The following is a 21324-nucleotide window of genomic DNA, read 5'->3' as shown; positions in this document are numbered from 1 at the left end:
GTCAGGCTTACCGCCCTGCCATTCTGTCATCCAAATAAAAGACGGGCTGGACCAGAGGCAATGAACCTAATGATGAAAGCCTCACTGCATTTGTCCCTCGAGACACGAGGCTTCAATCTGAACTTACCCTTCATTCCTGATGCACAGCTGTCACCCTCCTGGGGGTGCCCTTTGCCTCTTGCTTCGATGTGATCTTCTGCTTCCTGTACCCCACCTCTACATCTTGCCCTTTCTGGATTAATTCTCTTGCTGTGGTGGAGCACACTGTCAGGTTCCAGAGGAAAATTTGGGGGACCTTACAAGTCTGAAAATATCTTTGCTAGACTTCCATGTGAAGTTTTGCCTATGGGCAGAATTCCAAGTTGTAGGTAACTTTTTTCACAGTTTTGAAGTTCTTGCTTCATTGTCTCCTTGTGTCTAGTGTGACTGCTGAGAAGGCCTACGCTATTTGCATCTTGCTAGTTTGTATATATAACCTGATGTGTTCTCCCAGGACACTTATAAAATGATCTCCTTGTCCTGGAAATTCTGAATTTCATGATGACGTGCCTGGGTCTGGGTTTATTCCATACGTTGTGCAATCAGTGGATTTTTCCATCTGGAAACTGATAACTTTCAGTTTGGGGAACTTTAAAAAAATTATTTCATTGATATTCCTGTCTCTCGACTCTTCTTTCTTCTCTCCTTCTGTAATCCCAGTTATTCAGCTATGCATCTCTAATTTTGTTGCCTTTTCTCTCTTACATCCCTTCTTTGTCATTTTGCTGTACATTGTGGGACATTTGCTCGTTTCATTTCTGCTATGAACTTTTCATTTCAAGAACTCTGTTTTTCAAGTGTCCTCCCCTCTCTTTTTTTTTTCTAGCTTTTCATTTTTATTTCTTGGGTGGAATGATTTCCTTATATCCTTTAAGAGAGATTTTGTTTGTTTGGTTTTGTTTTACATTTTCCTCTCTTTGCAAATCCATTTTCTCAAAGTTCCCTTTTAGGAAGGTCACTTGTTTTTTTCTATATCATTCATGCTAGAGGTTTTCTCCAGATGCCTTTTCTCTCTGCTTGTCTGACAGGGATGGGAGTTTATTAAGCTCTGAGTACAAGAGAGGAACTTATCCACTTTGGCCTTCCCTATAGCACAATCTAAGTGGCATCTTTATAAGAGAAACTCCCAAATCATTATCTTTGGATTTATTTTTTCTCTCGGGATGTTCAAATTGCCCGGAAAAGAGTCCTTCAGTCTCTGCTGAGAGAGGTAAAGTTCACAGGCCAGCAGGCTGGAATGTGAGTCCTGGAAGAGGACTGGAAATAGGCACATTTGGCATTAAGAATTCCAAAACCCACTCAATTTTCTTTTTGGTGCGTACTCAAATGTGTCTTGAGTCTTCCCCCTCTCCCTCTAGAGCAAGCTTGTCCAACCTGTGGCCTCTGAGCCACATGTGGCCCAGGACAGCTTTGAATGTGGCCCAACATAAATTCATAAACTTTCCTAAAATATTATGAGATTTTTTTTTAAGCTCATAAGCTATGATTAGTGTTAGTATATTTTATATGTGACCCAAGGTAATTCTTCTTCCAATGTGGCCCAGGGAAGTCAAAAGATTGGACACTCCTCCTCTAGAGAGTAAACCAAACTTTCTTGGTTCATGGGACTCTAAGTTTCTCAATACTTTTTAAATGGTGCTCCTAAGCCAAAAGACATAACTAATAGTTATGTTTGTTATGTAGTTATTTCCAAAGAACTTAATAAGTATTTATGCTTAAACAATTTAGTGTTTAAAAATACATATAAATTGAAAGAAAAATACTATATTTTATTCTTAAATAGCCACTATCTCTTACTAATGGCTGTGTGCATCTGCTGGGCACTGTACCACCTCTCTTGGAATCAGATTGGATGAGCCAGCCTCATTTCATGTTTCACATGGATTTTCATGAGGTACTTACTTTTTATCACACACTCATCAAAAACTCAGTTTCACAAAGAGATTATGTCATAGAAAAGAATGGAGGGTGATCTAATGTTGAAATTCTGAACTAGTTCAAGCCAGTCATTGTGTCATATCTGTCAAATGTCAAGTTTGAATGTGTTTGCATAAAAAAATTTCAAATATATTACAGCATCCCTGTCAGCGTGGTGTAGCACCCCAGGGTATCCTGTCACACTCTCGGTGAACTATAAGTTTCGTATGGCCTACTTTTGTTCAACCCACCATCCTAACCTAGAACATGCATTAAGTTTTTACTGCATACAATCTACTGGGATCTCAAGAAACATCCCTATCATTGCCCTCCTACAACAGCACCTTAGTACATTTAACTAAGTGTAACTTACTTTACATTCTGAATCAGAGAATCAAAGCCTAGACTCTACTGTACAAGATCTAGCATGGGTCACACTGGTTAGCAGAAGTTAAAATTGAAAGCAGGAGGCAATATACTTTTATATGTAAAATTCCACAGCCAGTAAGATGCGTTTTTGTGTTTTTAATTTTGCACGCTATTAGACAGTGCTATAGAAGTAACTCAACCCAGTTTGTGGCTGTTTCCAGACAGCTGAGTAAGAGACTGAGTATTAACAGCTGTCAAATGAGTCTTCTGTGTCCCCCACCCCCAGACTAGTCTTTGAAGGAGTCTATCAGTACAAAATCAGAATTTCAAAGAAGGCCAGAGAAGGTACTATGACAAACGGATGTTGGTCTTAAGTAAGCTGACTAGCTATTAATTCACAAAACAGTCTGAAAAGATTTGTGATGCAAGCTGACTTCTGTCTAGACAGAGAGGGGAGTGTAAAACACATCAGACAGATACGACGCAGCAGTGACAAGAAAAACCTGTTTCAGTTGCACAGATGCATTTGGAGACAACCTGCTATTTCCTTCTTTATCTAAATATCTAATTCCTAATGGGGCTACATCTAGGTACTAGGGAATTTCAATTTTATTTCTGGAGCTTTAAAACATCTTGCCCATGAATAAGGAAGAGAGTAAAGAGAAGAGAAGAAAAGAAATAAAAAGAATGAGGGAGTGAGATGGAGAAAGAGGAAGAGAAGGAGGGAATGAAGGAGGTGAGGGGAGAGAAAGAGACACAGAGGAGGGGGAGAGAGCGAGCAAGAGTGACTCTGTCAGAGGAAAGGAAGAGGGTAGGAAGACAGAGTAATAAAAACAGAATGCTTAAATGTTTTCCTGAATTTCAAAGGCTATTTATGTTTTAGCATTTGGAAAATATCACTGACCTAGTCCTATAAAATTTATCTCTTGCCTCAGATGTATTGTAGTCATGTCTGTTTTTCTTCCTTCCACTTAACAACGGCTAAGAAAACAGTTTTCAGGGAAGCCGGTTCCTACATACTTCTATAGAGTTGAATAGCTCAGAGGTCCATTAGATATAAGTCAATCAGGTCATTTAAAGAAGGCAAACAGTCATATTTATTTTTTGTTTTTTCCTCTGACATAGCAACTACAAGGTCAATGTAAGGAAAACACCTGGCAACTAGTAAAAGAATCATACCTAGTTTTGACAGGCATGACAAAACATTGTTTAAGCACAAATATGCTGTAACATTTGCTTGTTCTGAAGTTCTTACTCATAACAACTCATATAATTAGTCACTTGAGTAGTCATTCATGTGTTTAAGGGTTTTTTTTGTTTAAAAAACATGATCATGGATTTTATTTAATGCTGCATGCCAACTGCTGATTTCCTGAAGCACAGCATTTTAACGCTGTAAAAGGGAAAGAAGAAAGTCTCGTAGTGTCATGGTAAAAACAATTGTGGAGAAATCATCGTAAGTCAGGAAAACTCATTGTGTTAGTTTTTAATAGCTCCTGACTATATAATATTTTTTGGTGTATTGACAGATTTGCTAGAAATATTTCTCTGCCAGGAGAAATTTTTCAGAAAATGCTATTATTGTAGTTGGAATGAAGGAGTCTGTTTTCTTAAATGCTTTCAGATCTAACTATGTAAATAAGAAAATTCAATGAACACAAACAGGAAACATTTTTCTGCATTGCTAGGACAAGGGATTTAAAAGGAAGGCCTTCCATATCTTGCTCTTTTCTGCATGATTTTGCTATGTTAAAGCAAATGGCATTTAAGTACGTTCTAGAGGTCAGGTGATTCCATGAAGCTGTTTAGGACTAATTTTATTAAATAATTCATGATCAAAACTATATTTTAGAAGCAAAGCAACAAACCGCAACTGAAACAGAAGGAGTGTATGTAGGATAAGTGATGAAGACGCAGGGTGCGGGGGAGATGTTTCCTTCCTCCCTCCTCATCCAAATTTATTCTTCCTTAAGCCAGCATATTCTGAGTGTTTCCCATTTTCAAATATACACATACTGAAAACTAAGCTGCGCAGTTTCTAACCAATGTTTTGACTTTGCAGATGACGGTTTGTGATTTTCCAACCTATATTTGATAAATCATCATCACCTATGTGCATGATGACAACGTATAACAACACAATGAAACGAGAGTTGCAGGAGTTCACTCCAAATCCAAAACGCAATGTCAAAAGCTGCCTTAACTCATGCCAGCAGTAACATTTTTACAATTTTTGGCTCAAAATTTTAGTCTTATTTATACACAAAGCATTAAAAGACATAAATTGCTTTATAGGTTTGTTTCACATAATAAGCTATTTCTTGTAGATAAAAGATATTTGGTTCCTACTGTTATATCTACCTATCTATCTAAAGTTGTTTAAAATAGCAAATGCACAAGATGTGCCCTAACTCCCTACAGGATTCCCATATTAGCTCATGCAGCAGATTTAATCTCAGAAAATCCATGTATTAGAAAAGTAGCATAATGCAATTTTATTCAAAGACATTTCACAGACAAAATATGCAGTTGTATATTTCCACAGTCTGGAAAGTGACTATACAGTATTTGATGTGATGATTGACACATTAAGTGGGGGGACTTGCTCTGCTTGTAATTCATGACAGGAGGGCAGCAGATCAATTCCAGTTGTTCCCTAAGGATGCTACTCAGCCTCCCTTAAACGTTGGATCCTAATAGGGTCAAACTCTGCTTTTAAAGATCCAGTACACAGATGTGAGAAGTTCAGGGACTGACTGCAGTAATCTGACCTGCAGTGGCCCACAGAGGACTTTCCAGTTCCCCCAAGAAGAGTCAGAGCAAGGTCATGGCTCCTAAGACACACGTGGCAAGATCTGCTTGACACTGAAGCAGAGGAACAAACAGGAGAAACAGGAAAATGACTTGTTTTTCTACCCTTTGTTCAGAAATAAGTGAAACTGTGACTCTGCTGATGGGAAAAATACAAAAGAAAATAGTCTTGAGGAGGACATACGATGAAGTACCCAGACAAAAATTTGTTTCCTTTACAAACACTGTTTCAGTCCACGAGGAACCATAAATATGCAATATGTCTGAGGCAGGGAACAGCTGGGCCCGAGGCTCCTAGATCACATAGCACAGTGATCTGGTCAAACGACCTGATAATTAAGAGTGATCTGGGGGCAAGATGACTTTCTTCATGCTTGCAGAATAGTAAAAGTTTATGGCTCAGGGCACACAAATGAGAAACGCCTGGGGGTCCATTTTGCTTACCTCTTTGAGCTGCTCTCTTTTGAGACACATTTCTAAGCTGGGGTTGCTAGTGGGTTCTGATCAGTACAAATAGGCAGTAGATTATCCTTCTCTACTGGAATTTTAGGAGGATGTTTTTTCATCATCAGCTTAGTTTGCTTTCTGAGCCTAAAAGACTGTATTTTAAAAAGCCTGAAGTCACTGAGCTTGACCTTCTTGTCTGAATGGAACTTAATGTTTTACTAATAAAGACGTTGATGTAAAATGCAGTGTACAGACTCCATGATAAAGAAGATATTGTTTTTAAGGGGGTTTCACATTTCCAGGGAACCACAAAAACATTGTTCTGCTTATGGCTTTAAGACAGAAACAAAGAACTATTGAGACCCAAAAGATACATTATCCGCTCCCCCACCACCAAAAAAAAAAAAATCCTAAAAATATTCTTACCAGGTTCAGCTGTAGATCTAGGTTCTGTTTGCCACATGAAAAAAATAAATTAGAACAAAGTATTAGAATGGGATTCCATTAATTTAAAAAAACCTACTTGTTCCTTTCCATTACCTTGTCTAGGGCATGTCTGAAGAAATGTTACAGTCAAACTCCACCATACAAAAGATATAAAGTGATAGATCAGTTTATATTTCTATAAATATAAAAACTCAAATTCTGGTATTGACTTACACTAAGAAATTTTTCCAACTGCAGTTCATAGATGGGCTCTAGGAGCCTTGTAAACCTCCTAAAATTATTCATGCAAATTTGAGTACAAATGTATATATGCATTTTTTAAGAAGAAAGAATATATGACTTTCATTAGAGTTTCAAGGGGGTCATAGTTTCCATTTACTGGATTTCAACACACTGTAGATTATCTGATCCTGCTACTCTTTGAAAACAGAGATCAATTCATCTTAATGACTTAGCCCTTCTTGGTTTTCTTGAAGCTGGAGAGAATAAAATGGTCAGATTTGGGGACATGGGCACTTCTCCTTACTTTTCTGTAGAATTCGGAAATCTGGAGAGTCTTGGATTTCACTCCCTTGCCGAAACCACTGGACCTGCAGAGGGGGTGCCCCACGGACCCGGCACTCTAGAACCACCACCTGGCCTTCCGCCACGGCTGTGTTTTGCAGCTCCTGAAATTCAAGGAAAACGTACTCCATCAGACTTTGGTGCATTTTAAAGCAATTTCACAACACAGAATAAGAATTCCAAACCTTAGACAAAACAGATACAAACACAAAATGCAAAACTTGCATCATCAAATAATTAGCACTGACTCAGGTAAGGATAAACACCTTTGAACCCACTGATTATCAGCTTTTCACCCTCTCCAAGTCATAAAATGAGTAAAGTGTACCGTAAGTCCTGTAGAGCTTTCTGGCCTGTCTGCAAATTTGCACTGACCACCCTGCATTTATGGAATTTGATGGTAACCAATGTTAACTTTCCTTATCTACATTTAAGAGGAAGCAGGTGGAACGTGAATTTCTTGAAATGACCACACTCTAAATAAAAGTAGATTCTTATGAAAACCAGACAAGAAGAGAAAAAAGACATGCATTTGTTTTCACATGCCTCAGCCTTTTCATGCACCACCTCTGCCTGACTAGTTTCCTATGTCGAGTTTATTAAGCTAAGGGGTTTCTATATTTTCTCATTTTGAGATTCTGAGTAAAGTAATGAAACATGCTGTATGTCTTCCTTATTGACCTTCATTTCCTCCTTCTTTGCTCCTGCCTTTGTTGTCCCTCACCGCACTCCAACTCCAGACCAATAAATCTTTACAATCCAATAGATTAGAAATTAATTTGGCTTTATAGATACAAAGAAGCTTTTATACTTGTTCTTAAATATCAGGACATTAATATTTCCATCACATGTATCTTCTCTCTACCTTCCTTCTCCAGAATTAACTAGCAATAGGGCCTTTTAAACTTTCTTACTATTTAAATTTCTGACTATAGAATATTGGATCTAGGCCAGGTGTGGTGGCTCACATCTGTAATTCTAGCTCTTTGGGAGGCCAAGGTGGGTGGATTGCCTAAGGTCAGCAGTTCGAGACCAGCCTGACCAACACGGCAAAATCCCGTCTCTACTAAAAATACAAAAATTAGCCAGGCGTGGTAGCAGGCACCTGTAATCCCAGCTACTGAGGAGGCTGAAACAGGAGAATCACTTGAACCCAGGAGGCAGAGGTTGCAGTGAGCCAAGATCACACCATTGCACTTCAGCCTGGGTGACATAGCAAGACTCCATCTCAAAAAAAAAAAAAAAAAAGAGTATTGGATCAAATGTAAGGTGTAGGACTGTCAAAATAATTCAAACATAATTTACCCATATATAGACCAAAAGCAAACAAATTCACATTAGGAAGTGTGAATTGTTTGTTTGTATGCATGTGTGTTTAAATTATCTGTTGGGACAACAAATGATGTCCTGGAACAAACCAATTCTGTAAACAATGTCCTGCAGTAAGTGTGCTAAAACCTAAAACCCTGCGGGAATCCTAAAAGACTATGATGTTGGTAGAAGAACTATAAAAGTCTAATGTGAAGTCTGAGAAGACATTTGATAAACATTCTGGTAGTTAACTAGAATATCTTTAAGTGAAAAAGTTTAGATGATCAACTATTTCTGATTGCATTCCTTCTTCTTATTTTTAAATGGAGAAAATCTCCGGTTTTAAATCATATTTTTCTTCCTTTGTGACTGGGTCCACAGAATAGTTTATTAGATTAAAACAGCGTGTCACTTATGGGGTCCAGCTTCTATGGATTAACCTATTAAATGTCTCTAGGCTTGTCCAGGAAGCTGTTCAGGATAGACTACAAATGGCACCAAAATATTCTTCATGCTTCAGTTTGAGGCACCAAAAGAGACTTTGATTTATTCCTAAGATTATGCTTTTTTTTTTTCAGTGTCAGAAAGTCAGAGATGTAGGAAATGGGTAGATGCCAAGTAACTTAAGCAGTCAAAGCTCCACAGTTATTCCAGGATTGCCATTTGGATCCTCCTGGAGCTAACATTTTTATCTTGGCAAAAGCCATGGCTAAACATAGTAAGCCATTAGGAGAACCTTTGGGAACATAACAAGGAGCCCCAAAGGAGACTGAAAGTCAACCTTTACAGGATGCACCTGGCAACCTGGATCATCTACTTTTTGTAGGATCTGGGGGCCCTGGGGGTTTCAGGATCCATATAAGGACCCCTCTTGCCATACCATCAAGTCCACCTGACATTGTGATTCCTTGGAGGGGTCTATTTGGGAAGAAATGTCACATGTATGTCCACACTACCCAAAGTCCTGTGGTCCACCAATCTGCCAGGTGGCCTGCAGGCAGGAACACTGGCTCTGCCTCTGACCAGCTGTGAGACCTAGGAATCTCTTCCAGAGTAGCATGAGAAAACAGATGGAAGCAACCCTTGGATTGTGAAAGCCAGCCCACTTGCCATTCATTGTCATCATCATGCCTAAGAGAAAGCCCAATGAAGGTGCTATGAGTGACAAAGTCAAGGCTAGTTTGAGTTACAGAGGAGATCAGCAGGATTATTCTCTAAACCTACCCCTCCAAAACCAGAGGCCAGGCCTAAGAAGGACCCTGCAAATCGGAGACAGAAGCTGCCTAAAGTGAGAAAGGGAAAAGCAGATGCATCAAGGAAGAGAATAGCCCTGCAGAAGAGAGATGTTCCATGGTCCAGACACAGAAAATGAAAGGCTGGAGAAGTGGCTCTGAGCTTCCAGTGAATTGACAGTTTGAGAGTTCTTAAAAATCAACCTATATAAAAAACAGAGTTTTGGTTTACTTCTCTTTAAAGCTGTGCTGTTAGCACCAAGAATGCTTCACGGTTTTCTTTTGGGGAAGGGAGAAAGACCACTAATAGAAAGTCTATGTTGTGGGAGCTGCATTGCAAGAGAGAAAACAGGATTTTGTACTTAGTATTTGAGAGTTCCTCTTGGTGCCCAGGAGGAATTCCATAATATCTACACATGCCAGACCCATGCGGGAAAGCCCGGTAGTGAAAGAAAGCAAAACTTTGCATCCTCTTTTCCTTCCCTTGTGCCACCAGCATGAACTTTATTTGTTTAAACCAAGAGGCGTGTTGGGCCCTGGCACCCCCAAATCAACCGTGTCTTGGATACCAATACATTGGACAACACACCCTTTCTGGTGATGACCTTGGGAAGCTGCTTGTGCAAAACTCTTAAACTACATCCTAAATGTGGAGTGTCCACCCCTCTGTAAACATTTTCTGTTCTAAACATCAAAGGAAGGCTTCATTGGTTATCAGATTGACATGGTTTTAGGCAGGGTTTTACATGACTTCTTTTTTAGTAGTCTAGCTAGGAGAGTAGTTTCCAAGTTGTTACCACCGGTTATCATTTGTTGCCTGTGCCCAACTGGAAATACTATAACTGCTTATGAAAAGATATTTTATAAAGCTTGGATTCAACCGGCTGAAGGGAAAAAAAAATCACTCCTTATATGGAGATTACAAAAATGCTTTTCTTTACTGCCTCACAGAAGTTTTATAGATTTGCTTTCACATTTGTCTTTAGTTTACTAGGAATTGTTTGTCGTGAAAAGTATGAGGCAGGAGTCCAGCTGGATACTTTTTCACCTCTGCTGAAGAATACATTCTTTCTTCAGCGATTTGCAAGTTTCTGTAGGTATGCCGTATCTTTGTGGGCTCTACTCCAATTACACATCAATTTCTCCAGCTGTGTACCAGTACCATACTGTCCTAATTACTATACCTTTAAAATGTCTTGCTATCTTATAGGACAAATCCCACTCCTTCCTAACACTACCTTATTTTCCTTCCTCAGGTGTATCCTGGCTATTCTTAGCCATTTTTTCCCCCACACAACTTTTTGAATCAGGTTGCTAAATTCCATATCAAACAAACAATTAAAAACCAGGAACCTGTGCTTGCTTTGGCAGCTCATATATACTAAAATTGGGATGATACAGAGAAGATTAGCATGGCCTCTGCACAAGGATGACATGCAAATTCGTGAAGCGTTCCATATTTTTAAATGTGGCTCATATACACTATGGAATACTATGCAGGCATAAAAAAGAATGAGTTCATGTCCTTTGCAGGGACATGGATGAAGCTGGAAACCATCATTCTCAGCAAACTAACACAGGAACAGAAAACCAAACACTGAATGTTCTTACTCATAAGTGGGAGCTGAACAATGAGAACACACGGACACAGGGAGGGGAACATCACACACCCGGGGCCTGTCGGGAGGTGGGGGACAAGGGGAGGGAGAGCATTAGGACAAACACCTAATGCATGCAGGGCTTAAAACCTAGATGACGGGTTGATGGGTGCAGCAAACCACCATGGCACATGTATATCTACGTAACAAACCAGCACATTGTGCACGTGTATCCCAGAATTTAAAGTAAAAGAACCAAACCAAACCAAAACAAAAAAACCAAGGAAGCTGTTGGAATTTTAGCCAGATTTACATTAAATACAGATTAATCAGGGAGTCATGACTTTACACAGTCTGTCAGTCTGCAAGCATGGCATATGTCTCCATTTATTTGGGCCTTTTAAAATGTCTTTTAATAAAGTTTTATAATTTTCTCTATAAAAAAAGGAAGAAAAAAGGAAAAAGAAAGAGAAGAAATGCTATATGGAAGCATTTCTGACTTGAGAGGCTGACCAATGAAATGGATGTCATTCAGCATGGCAATGCAAATTCCGGACTCAGGACAAATGGAAAATAAGTCAGTTTTTCTGAATCTCTATAAAACTTGCTAGATCTCCCAAGCAATTTCCTACACAGCAGTGTTTTTTTTTTAAATTTTTTTTTTTCTATCTGTCTTGGCTTTCCCATTAGATTTTAGGCTCTATCAGGTTCCTGCTCACATCTCTCAGAACCCATCACAAGATTATAGTCACACGGCAGTCGTTCAACAAATATCTATTTAGTCCCAAAGGTAACCATGGTAATCAGCCTACTAATCTGTTCCTTTTAATTTTTAAAGATTGCTACACGAAGCCACATGTAAATGAAATTTAAGGACCAAAGCAAACACAGAGAATGAGACTTCCAGATGTCAGACCTTTGTAAAAACAGGAGGAAAGTAGGCAGTAGTGGTTCCATCAGGTCGGCAGAGATATGAAGTTGGACTGTGAACCTGCAAAAGCAGAGACACATGGATCAAATTCTAAATATATAAATTGCCTAAAAGATGGGCTGAAGAAACCTTTCATTATGGGGATCGCCCACTTGAAGGAAATGAGTGAATGAAACTATCGCCATACATCATTTTACTCATCTACGCTTACAGTACAGACATTGTTCCACTTCCTCATTTCACATCTGTTACTCTTCTCTGTTCAAAAGGACATTCAAGGTAAAAGTTCCCCGGGTCCTTGGGGATCCATGAGCTTTTAAATGCTATTACCAAATGGATTTCTGTGTGTGGGACTTCCATATGGGTCTTTTTAAAAGTTCTCGTAGACATTATATTTTATTTTTAAATACAGTTTGGATTCCATGCATAAAAGCCATTGGCTATTGGCAGTGGAGGGTAAATTATCAAACATCTAACTATCTTATTTAACTTGTACTCTTTTTTGATATAGGGATTATGGGAAAGGAAAGAAAAGAATTTTTTTTTATTGACGTGCAAAAAACAAAGGTGCTAAAATATCTATTGAATGACATTCATCTCTGGAGAAATATAAGGATTTCAGAGTAGTGAATGGAAAATATTTCTTTGTGTACTATCACTTATTTTTAAATGATCTGGATTTATTCACTTATGTAAGTGGCTGTTAGCTTCTTAACCCAAGATGATGGTGATCTGGTATCGTGTGTCTAAATATGCCACGGGACATCATGAAAAATTTTGGCAGAGCTGTAGAGATGCTGGGATGGTAATGGAGCTTATTCATTAACCCTGGAAGACTTTACTGGCCTGTGATTCAAGAGGTCTGGGTTTCGCTTTTCACTGTCTTTTTATGGCCCAAGAATATGTGAACACTCTTATAGTATTAATATTTACTCTATGCCAGGGACTGTTCCAAGTGTCATATGAAGATTAACTCACTGGATCTTCAGGACAAACTTATGGGATACATAGTGTTATCATCTTCACTTTACAGATGAAGAAACTAGGCTTGAGGGTTGCATTATTTGCTTAAGGTCCCTCTGTTAGGAAGTGATAGAACTGGGATTCAAATCCAGGCAGTCTGGTTCCAGAGCATTACTTGATGTCACATTGCCTGCAATAATAAAGCGATGGAGTTTCTCTGGGTGCTTCATTCTCCCAACTATAAACATGGGGTAAATTACCTTCCATTCCATGTCTTTGTAGAATTTAATCCATTTAAAAATGCACTCTTTACATTATTATGGTATTTACATATCTAGATGTGTGTGTATCTCTCTATTTCCCAGGCTTCTGTCTTACGTCGAAATACATTCTGTCACATTCACCCCATTTGGGAATGGGGTGGGTGACATTTTTTTCCTGTCATGAAATGCCTAGCACTGTACTAAGCACTCAATAAATATTTATCAATATTTAAACATCAAATACCAAAAAATGTCCACTGATTTAATCAAATATTTCTATAAATTCCACTCTGGTTAAGGGGTTTAAAGGAAATATATACTATATATGCCATCTCTGAGTAACTGATACTGGTTGTTTCAAGTTTATAGACCCAAATGTCTTCTCTTTACTGTTTGTATTTTCCACATATCGATAGCACATATTGGCCTCTATAGTGGCTGAAACACCCCTGAGCATTCAATAGGTAATAAAGGCTGAGGGAGGACATGGTGATACTTATAAGACATACTCATTACTTAGGAATGAGTTTACGTTTCAAGACTTGGGGGGAAAACCTTTCTGTGAGTGTTGTCTTTGAACATATTCATTAAATCATGATTTAGAGACATCCAGATGTAATGGTTTTTTACTTTTTTTTTTAAAAAAAGTTCATATTGTTTGTGTTTGCAAAGTAAACTCATTACAATTACTTGCCAGTAGTTTATATTATTGTTCTTTCATGGCTATAGCAGTCTTACAATAAAATAAAAGCAAGATCAAAAAGCATGGTGAAGTCAAGGAATTTGAGTTGTTTTTTCTTATTTGTTTAGCTTTTAGGAGTGGGAAAGCTTTTTGTTGGTATGCAGACTTGTCTTTTAATTTGTAATGAGCTAATAAATTTGGCTATATGAAAGAGCATACACATGTGAGGGAATAATCAAATAGTTAACAGCTAAAACAGACACCATTTTATCAGATTATTAGCTGTTAGAGAGAGAAGTTCCCAATGGAAATGCAAATGTTGACTAATTGGCGGTGTGGTTTTGGTTAAAGGTTATTTTTAGTGAACTGAAAGGAGAAACATTACCTACAATTTTCTTTGCTCTGAATTTTGTGTCCACTTAGAAATTATTTCAAGGAGGTATACTAGTTAGAATCAAAGTCATATTCTTAAAATCCACAAGTTTGCTGATGAGTTCGACCCCTTATGGGCTCTGGCTCAAAGCATACTTACCTGTTGCACAGGGACAGATAATGGTTGAATCACAGCTGTGGTCACCCCTGTCTTTGGAGATGATGATCCTATTGTCAAAGAAACCGAAGTTGTTTTCTTTTGAGCTCTGGAAAATAGGAAGGTGAGTGTTTAGTCAGAATTTTTTTTTTTTTTTTTTTTTTTTTTTTTTTTTTAGCAGAAATAATTCCTTGAAACGTTTCAACATAAAAGCTGGGTTTCTTTCTGTATACTCAATCCGCTTCAGCTGTAAATGCTTCCACAATGGGAATGCATAACCTACAGCTAGAATAGCTGTGGTCAGTTATATACATGTACCTTATAGAATGTACCTTATAGACATTTAGCAAAATCAAAACATGAGTAAAAGAAAAGTAGCTAGATGTAACTGAGACACTGTTGAAGACGCTAACGTATTAAAATTGAAAATCCTAAGAGAAAATATTTGGAAAAAATCCAATCTTTATTGATAAGCAGAGATTTGAAATGTTTAGGGTTAGGGTCCTATATTTAACTCAAAGTTTTGGTTGTCTATTTCAAGTCTAGCAGCTGTTCTTTGTTCTGGTTTCTAATTTTGTTGTCGGTATCTTGGAATTTTTGTGTTATCTTAGTGCATATAAGTTAGTGAGATATTCAGAGAAGATTAAGAAGAGTTGATTTCTAGGCCCAGCTTTGTCAAGTAGCTGGCTGTGAAATCTGAAGCAAGCCATGTAACTTCACTAAACTTGAGCTCCTTATCAAAAATCAGGAGTGGTAAAATAACCTTATAAGATCCTTTAAGCATCACTGATTATTTGATGCTGAATGGATATAATTTTTATGTACATACTAGCAGATAAAAGAAATTTATTAGAACAGACTCAATATTTATGGACTTTTCTATAATAGGAATTTCTGGTAGATTTTATTTTTGCCAAATAATTAAGATATTAACATTTTAATAATTGGTATGTCTTTGTAGGAATAACTAAGTTTTGTGAATTTCGGGTACAAGATCTAAATAAAAATAGATTGTATCCAAAGGAAAACCTACTTCTGGCCTAATTAGATATTTTCCAACTTGCATAAATAAATTGGTCCTCACATTTTAGTAATGATTTAATTGATTTTCTCTTAATGTGACTTCTCTTTCCACACATTTATAATAAATTAGATGGCTGTCTTTGAAACTAACATTGCGTATGGTAAAATTCTGGCATATCAATGACGAAATGCAGACTTCAAAGTTCAAATTTACAAGTTAAAAACTGTGTTCGGGCTGGACATGTTGGCTCATGCCTATAATCCCTCCCAACACTTTGGGAAGCTGAGGCAGGAGGATGGCTTGAGTCCAAGAGTTCCAGATGAGTCTGGACAACATAGTGAGACCCCGTCTCTATCAAAAAATAAAAAAAGATTAGCCAGGTATGGTGGTGTAGGCCTATAATCCCAGCTACTTGGGAGGCTAAAGTAGGAGGACCACTTGAGCCTGGGAGGTCAAGGCTTCAGTGAGCCATGTCGCACCACTGTACTTAACCTGGGTGACAAAGTGAGACCCTGTCTCAAAAAAAAAAAAAAAAAAAAAAATTGCGTTCCAACCTCAGTATTTGATCTCTGATTAATATCAGTTGACTTTTTTCTTCAAAGCACAGCAAGCATGGTTTCATACCCCAACCATTCTGTTGCCATTCTTTGTTTCCAGATAATCGATGGAATTGTAGGCACTTACTGTGGCATAGCTCCAGCTTTTGATTTGAAAGCTAAACTTTCACTGTCAGAATCTGTTGAACTGGCACCTGGGAAAGTATTAAAGATAATGGTAAAGTTAAGATATCAGTGTTATCTATAATAATTGCAAATAATTTTATTTCTCTTAAATGAAATAACATACAAAGTCTTTTTGACCGAAACACACAATAAAATAGAGTGATTCAGGCTCAGACCATTTTTTAGTTGTACTGTTTCTTCAGAAACTCATTTTTAAAAAGTACTACTATAAATAGCTTTCTTCAAAGCAATATACTTTTAATGGCAGATTTATTATTAGTTTCATTTTTATCACTGTGGTCATCACAACCGTACTTTTAATGGCTATAAACTATGAAATAAAGACTGGTGTGTGTTTGTGTGAAGAATACCCATGCTTTTAAACTGTAACCTTCTCCAGAGATTGCAGGGTAAGGACTGATAATGTCTTTATTACTCATTAATCAGAAGATGCTTTCTGGCTCCTGGGTAAAACTGAGTATGACAGTGGTTCTCTTCTTGAGTAAGAGGGCCTTTGATTTTGGATCATGCCTTCCCAAATTCACTTGCATTATTACTGTTCTTAAATAAAGAGTCAACTTACCAGATTTTTAGCCAAAAGGTAAACTGCAATCAGATTTTGATGTTTACATATTTCATGTCAAGAGATTTTAGGTGACAGACTTAAAAAATTACAATGGTTCAAAGTATATTCTTAATGTTTCCAAGACACATTTAACTTGGGTCATTTATATTCTTTTATATAATAATACATGCTTATAGGAAAATAACCATATAGCACAGAATTGTGCAGCCTAATAGTAAAGATCAGTGGGTACCTTCCTAAATGCCATTCCCAAATACCACATTAAGTCTGATGTGTATTGTTCCAGGTAAGTCTTTTTTTTTTTTTTTTTTTTTTTTTTGAGATGGAATCTTGCTCTGTCACCCAGGCTGGAGTGCAGTGGTGCAATCTTGGCTAACTGCAACCTCTGCCTCCTGAGTTCGAGCGAGTCTCCTGCCTTCTGAGTGGCTGAGATTACAGGCATGTGCCACCTCGCCCTGCTAATTTTTGTATTTTTTTTTTAGTAGAGATGGGGTTTCACCATGTTGGCCAGGCTGGTCTGGAACTCCTGATTTCAACTGATCCGCCCACCTCGGCCTCCCAAAGTGCTGGGATTACAGGCGTGAGCCACCGCACATGGCCTGGATAAGTTTAATACAGCATATCAACATATTTACATTTATGTACATATTTATACAAATGGATTCACATGGCATGTTCACTTGGCATTTGGCTACTTTTGCCTATCAGTAGATTTAGAATACATACGTTCACTGCATTCTCTTGGATAGCTGCCTGGTATTCCTTCCAGTGACTCTACTGTGATATGTTTTCCAATCTTTTATTGACATTGAAAACAGTCATGTTTAGGTAACTCTGCTGGAATGTTTGCTGTCCCTTCCTATTTATTTCTGTGTCTACCATCCAGTGTAGGCTTTCTTTGCCTGGGGCCTGGACTACCACAATCCATTCTTATCTTCCCATCTCCTCCTTCTCAAATTCATCGTTGCCCTCCCTGTGTCAGCTAGATTTTCCTAGAGCACGCCTTCCCTGTTAAAAATGAGATGATTAGAGTCTCTACTCAGTAAAATAAAAAACCCCAAATTTGTCATTTCATGGCCCTCATGATTTCCACCTTCATTTTCCACCTCTACCTGCCAGAACTTCTTGGACTTCCAAGTCATGTAACCCTAAGTCAGAGAGCTGAGTTCACCTGCACACCTATGGTGTGCACTCCATTAGTAAGGGGGATACGCAGTGAAGAAGACACACACACACACCCTACCACACACCACACACACCCTACTACACACCACACACACACACCCCACAACCATACTCACCCCACCACACACACACACACCTCCCACCACACACCACACCACACACCCCCCACAACCATACTCACTCCACCACACACACACACCTCCCACCACACACCACACACACACAACACATCCATACTCACCCCACCACACACACACACACCCTACCACACACCACACACACACCCCCCACAACCATACTCACCCCACCACACACACACACACACCCCACCACACACACACAACACAACACATCCATACTCACCCCACCACACACACACACACCTCCCACCACACACCACACACACACCCCCCACAACCATACTCACCCCACCACACACACACACCTCCCACCCCACACCACACACACACAACACATCCATACTCACCCCACCACACACACACACCCCCTACCACACACCACACACACACCCCCCACAACCATACTCACCCCACCACACACACACACACACCCCACCACACACCACACACACACAACACAACACATCCATACTCACCCCACCACACACACACACACCTCCCACCACACACCACACACACACCCCCCACAACCATACTCACCCCACCACACACACACACCTCCCACCACACACCACACACACACAACACATCCATACTCACCCCACCACACACACACACACCCTACCACACACCACACACACACCCCCCACAACCATACTCACCCCACCACACACACACACACACCCCACCACACACCACACACACAACACAACACATCCATACTCACCCCACCGCACACACACACACCTCTCACCACACACCACACACACACCCCCCACAACCATACTCACCCCACCACACACACACACACCCCACCACACACCACACACACACAACACATCCATACTCACCCCACCACACACACACACACCCTACCACACACCACACACACACCCCCCACAACCATACTCACCCCACCACACACACACACACACCCCACCACACACCACACACACACAACACAACACATCCATACTCACCCCACCACACACACACACCTCCCACCACACACCACACACACACCCCCCACAACCATACTCACCCCACCACACACACACACACCCCACCACACACCACACACACACAACACATCCATACTCACCCCACCACACACACACACACCCTACCACACACCACACACACACCCCCCACAACCATACTCACCCCACCACACACACCCCACCACACACCACACACACACAACACATCCATACTCACCCCACCACACACACACACCCTACCACACACCACACACACACCCCCCACAACCATACTCACCCCACCACACACACACACACACCCCACCACACACCACACACAACACAACACATCCATACTCACCCCACCACACACACACACACCCTACCACACACCACACACACACCCTACCACACACCACACACCCCCTACAACCATACTCACCCCACCACACACACACACACCCTACCACACACCACACACATACCCCACACACACCACACACCCCCCCACACACATCCATACTCACCCCACCACATACACACACCCCACCACACACCACACACACACCCCCCACACCCTACACACCCCCCACACACATCCATACTCACCCCACCACATACACACACACCCCACCCACCCCACCACATACCACACACACACACCCTACCACACACCACACCCCCTCACATCCATACTCACTCCACCACACACACACACATACGCACACACCCCAGACACACCATACACACACCCCACACACACCACACACCCCACCACACACCACACACACACACCACACACCTCCCACACACATCCATACTCACCCCACCACACACACACACTCCACCACACACCACACACACACACCACATCCATACTCACCCCACCATATACACACACACCCCACACACACACCACACACACAACACACCACATCCATACTCACCCCACCACACACAGATACCCCACACACACCACACACCCCCCACACACATCCATACTCACCCCACCACACATACACACCCCAACACACACCACACACACACCTCCCACACCCTACACACCCCCCACACACATCTATACTCGTCCCACCACACACACACCCCCCACCACATACCACACACACACTCCACCACACACCACACCCCCCTCACATTCATACTCACCCCACCACACACACACACCCCACCACACACCACCCACACACATCCATACTCACCCCACCACACACACACACACCCCACCATACACCACACACCTCCTACACACATCCATACTCACCCCACCACACACACACAAACCCCACCACACACCCCCTACACACATCCATACTCACCCCACCACACACACACACACCCCCACCACACACACACACCCAACACACACCCCCAACACACATCCATACTCACCCCACCACACACCACACACATCCATACTCACCCCACCACACACACATGCACACACACCCCACACACACACATCCCACACACCATATCCATACATACCCCACCACACACAAACACACACACACCCCACCACACACCACACACCCCGCCACACCCACTGCACATACACACACCACACACACCTTGCCACACCACCACACACACGCCACACCACCATACACATGCCACACCCACACGACACACACCACACACACACCACACACGCACACCATACCCCCCACACACCATACCCACAGCCACCACGTACACCACACACACACACACACACACACACCCCTCTGCTCTTGTGAGGACACAGAAGAGAAATAAGTACATGATACAGTGGTGAGTGAAGCAGGAAAATCATCAAGCAGGGGAGGGCACGGGCCGTGATGGGACTTCCCGGGGGGGCTGCAATTTTAAGGATGGTGGCAAGGAAGGCTCCCCTAGGACACAGAGAAGGTGGGGACTCTCTCTCCCTGCTTGTTTTCCATGCCTGTACCTTAGTCATAGTTTTCACTCCCTAGGAAACTCCTATCCATCTTTTCTTGATACTCTATCTTCCGTGGTCAGCCCAGGCACTATTGTGTGTTCTTTCTCTGAACTCCCAGCGTTCTTGTTTACAGCACTCATGTCACCTAGAATATCACGCCTGCTAGAAAATGGTGAGTTCCCTGAGGATGGACACTGGGTTAGGAAGGGAACTACCAATTTTTGCATATGTCCTATGTGCCTGGCGTCTGCTGGGCACTTTACCTCATTTAATCATCATCTTAATGAACCTCACTAAGAAGCGAATTACGTCTAATTTATAGACAAGGACACCAAGGAACTAAGAGGTGAAGTAATTGAAGGTCACATAACTGGAAAGCAGTGGTGACAGGCAAAGCACTCTTGTTGTTGAGCCTCGTGGTCTGTGACCTTCCTCCCCCCACTCCACGTGACCTTCATGAGGTGCACGCGTGCAGGTTCCTCAGAGGGCCTAGCTTCATGCCTTGCTCACACACACCTTCCAGGCTTCTGCTGGAATGAAGAAAGAGAACTGGGAAGTGGTAAAGCTTGTCTGGGGACGAGGCGCAGATCATGCAAGAAGAGAAGAGCAGCAGGCTGGGGGCAGTAACGGGAGGCAAATCTCGAA

The 21324-nt window shown here is 40.9% G+C and overlaps 1 protein-coding gene and 1 non-coding gene across 6 annotated transcripts in view; one reads left to right on the top strand and one right to left on the bottom strand.

Annotated features, from left to right (window-relative positions):
* The window catches only part of PALLD (palladin, cytoskeletal associated protein), a 339690-nt gene that overhangs the window by 243802 nt on the left and 74564 nt on the right, over nucleotides 1–21324 (bottom strand). For all 5 annotated transcript variants that reach the window (XM_054554689.1, XM_054554684.1, XM_054554686.1 and 2 more), the window contains exons 3-7: nucleotides 15812–15878; nucleotides 14107–14212; nucleotides 11652–11726; nucleotides 6557–6698; nucleotides 6010–6033 (exon numbers count right to left, since the gene is read on the bottom strand). In XM_054554689.1, the coding sequence (XP_054410664.1) occupies nucleotides 6010–6033; nucleotides 6557–6698; nucleotides 11652–11726; nucleotides 14107–14212; nucleotides 15812–15819 (355 nt within the window). In that variant the 5' untranslated portion in view covers nucleotides 15820–15878. The remainder of the gene's footprint in view (nucleotides 1–6009; nucleotides 6034–6556; nucleotides 6699–11651; nucleotides 11727–14106; nucleotides 14213–15811; nucleotides 15879–21324) is intronic.
* On the top strand, nucleotides 10493–10601 carry LOC112133184 (U6 spliceosomal RNA). Its single transcript, XR_002914871.2, has one exon. It is a non-coding gene; the product is annotated as a U6 spliceosomal RNA (small nuclear RNA).

The sequence above is a fragment of the Pongo abelii genome, chromosome 3, assembly GCF_028885655.2.
Source record: "Pongo abelii isolate AG06213 chromosome 3, NHGRI_mPonAbe1-v2.0_pri, whole genome shotgun sequence".
In the NCBI taxonomy this organism is placed as follows: Eukaryota; Metazoa; Chordata; class Mammalia; order Primates; family Hominidae; genus Pongo; species Pongo abelii.
Note: the sequence above shows the minus strand (reverse complement) of the source record. Positions and strands in the feature narration are given on the sequence as shown.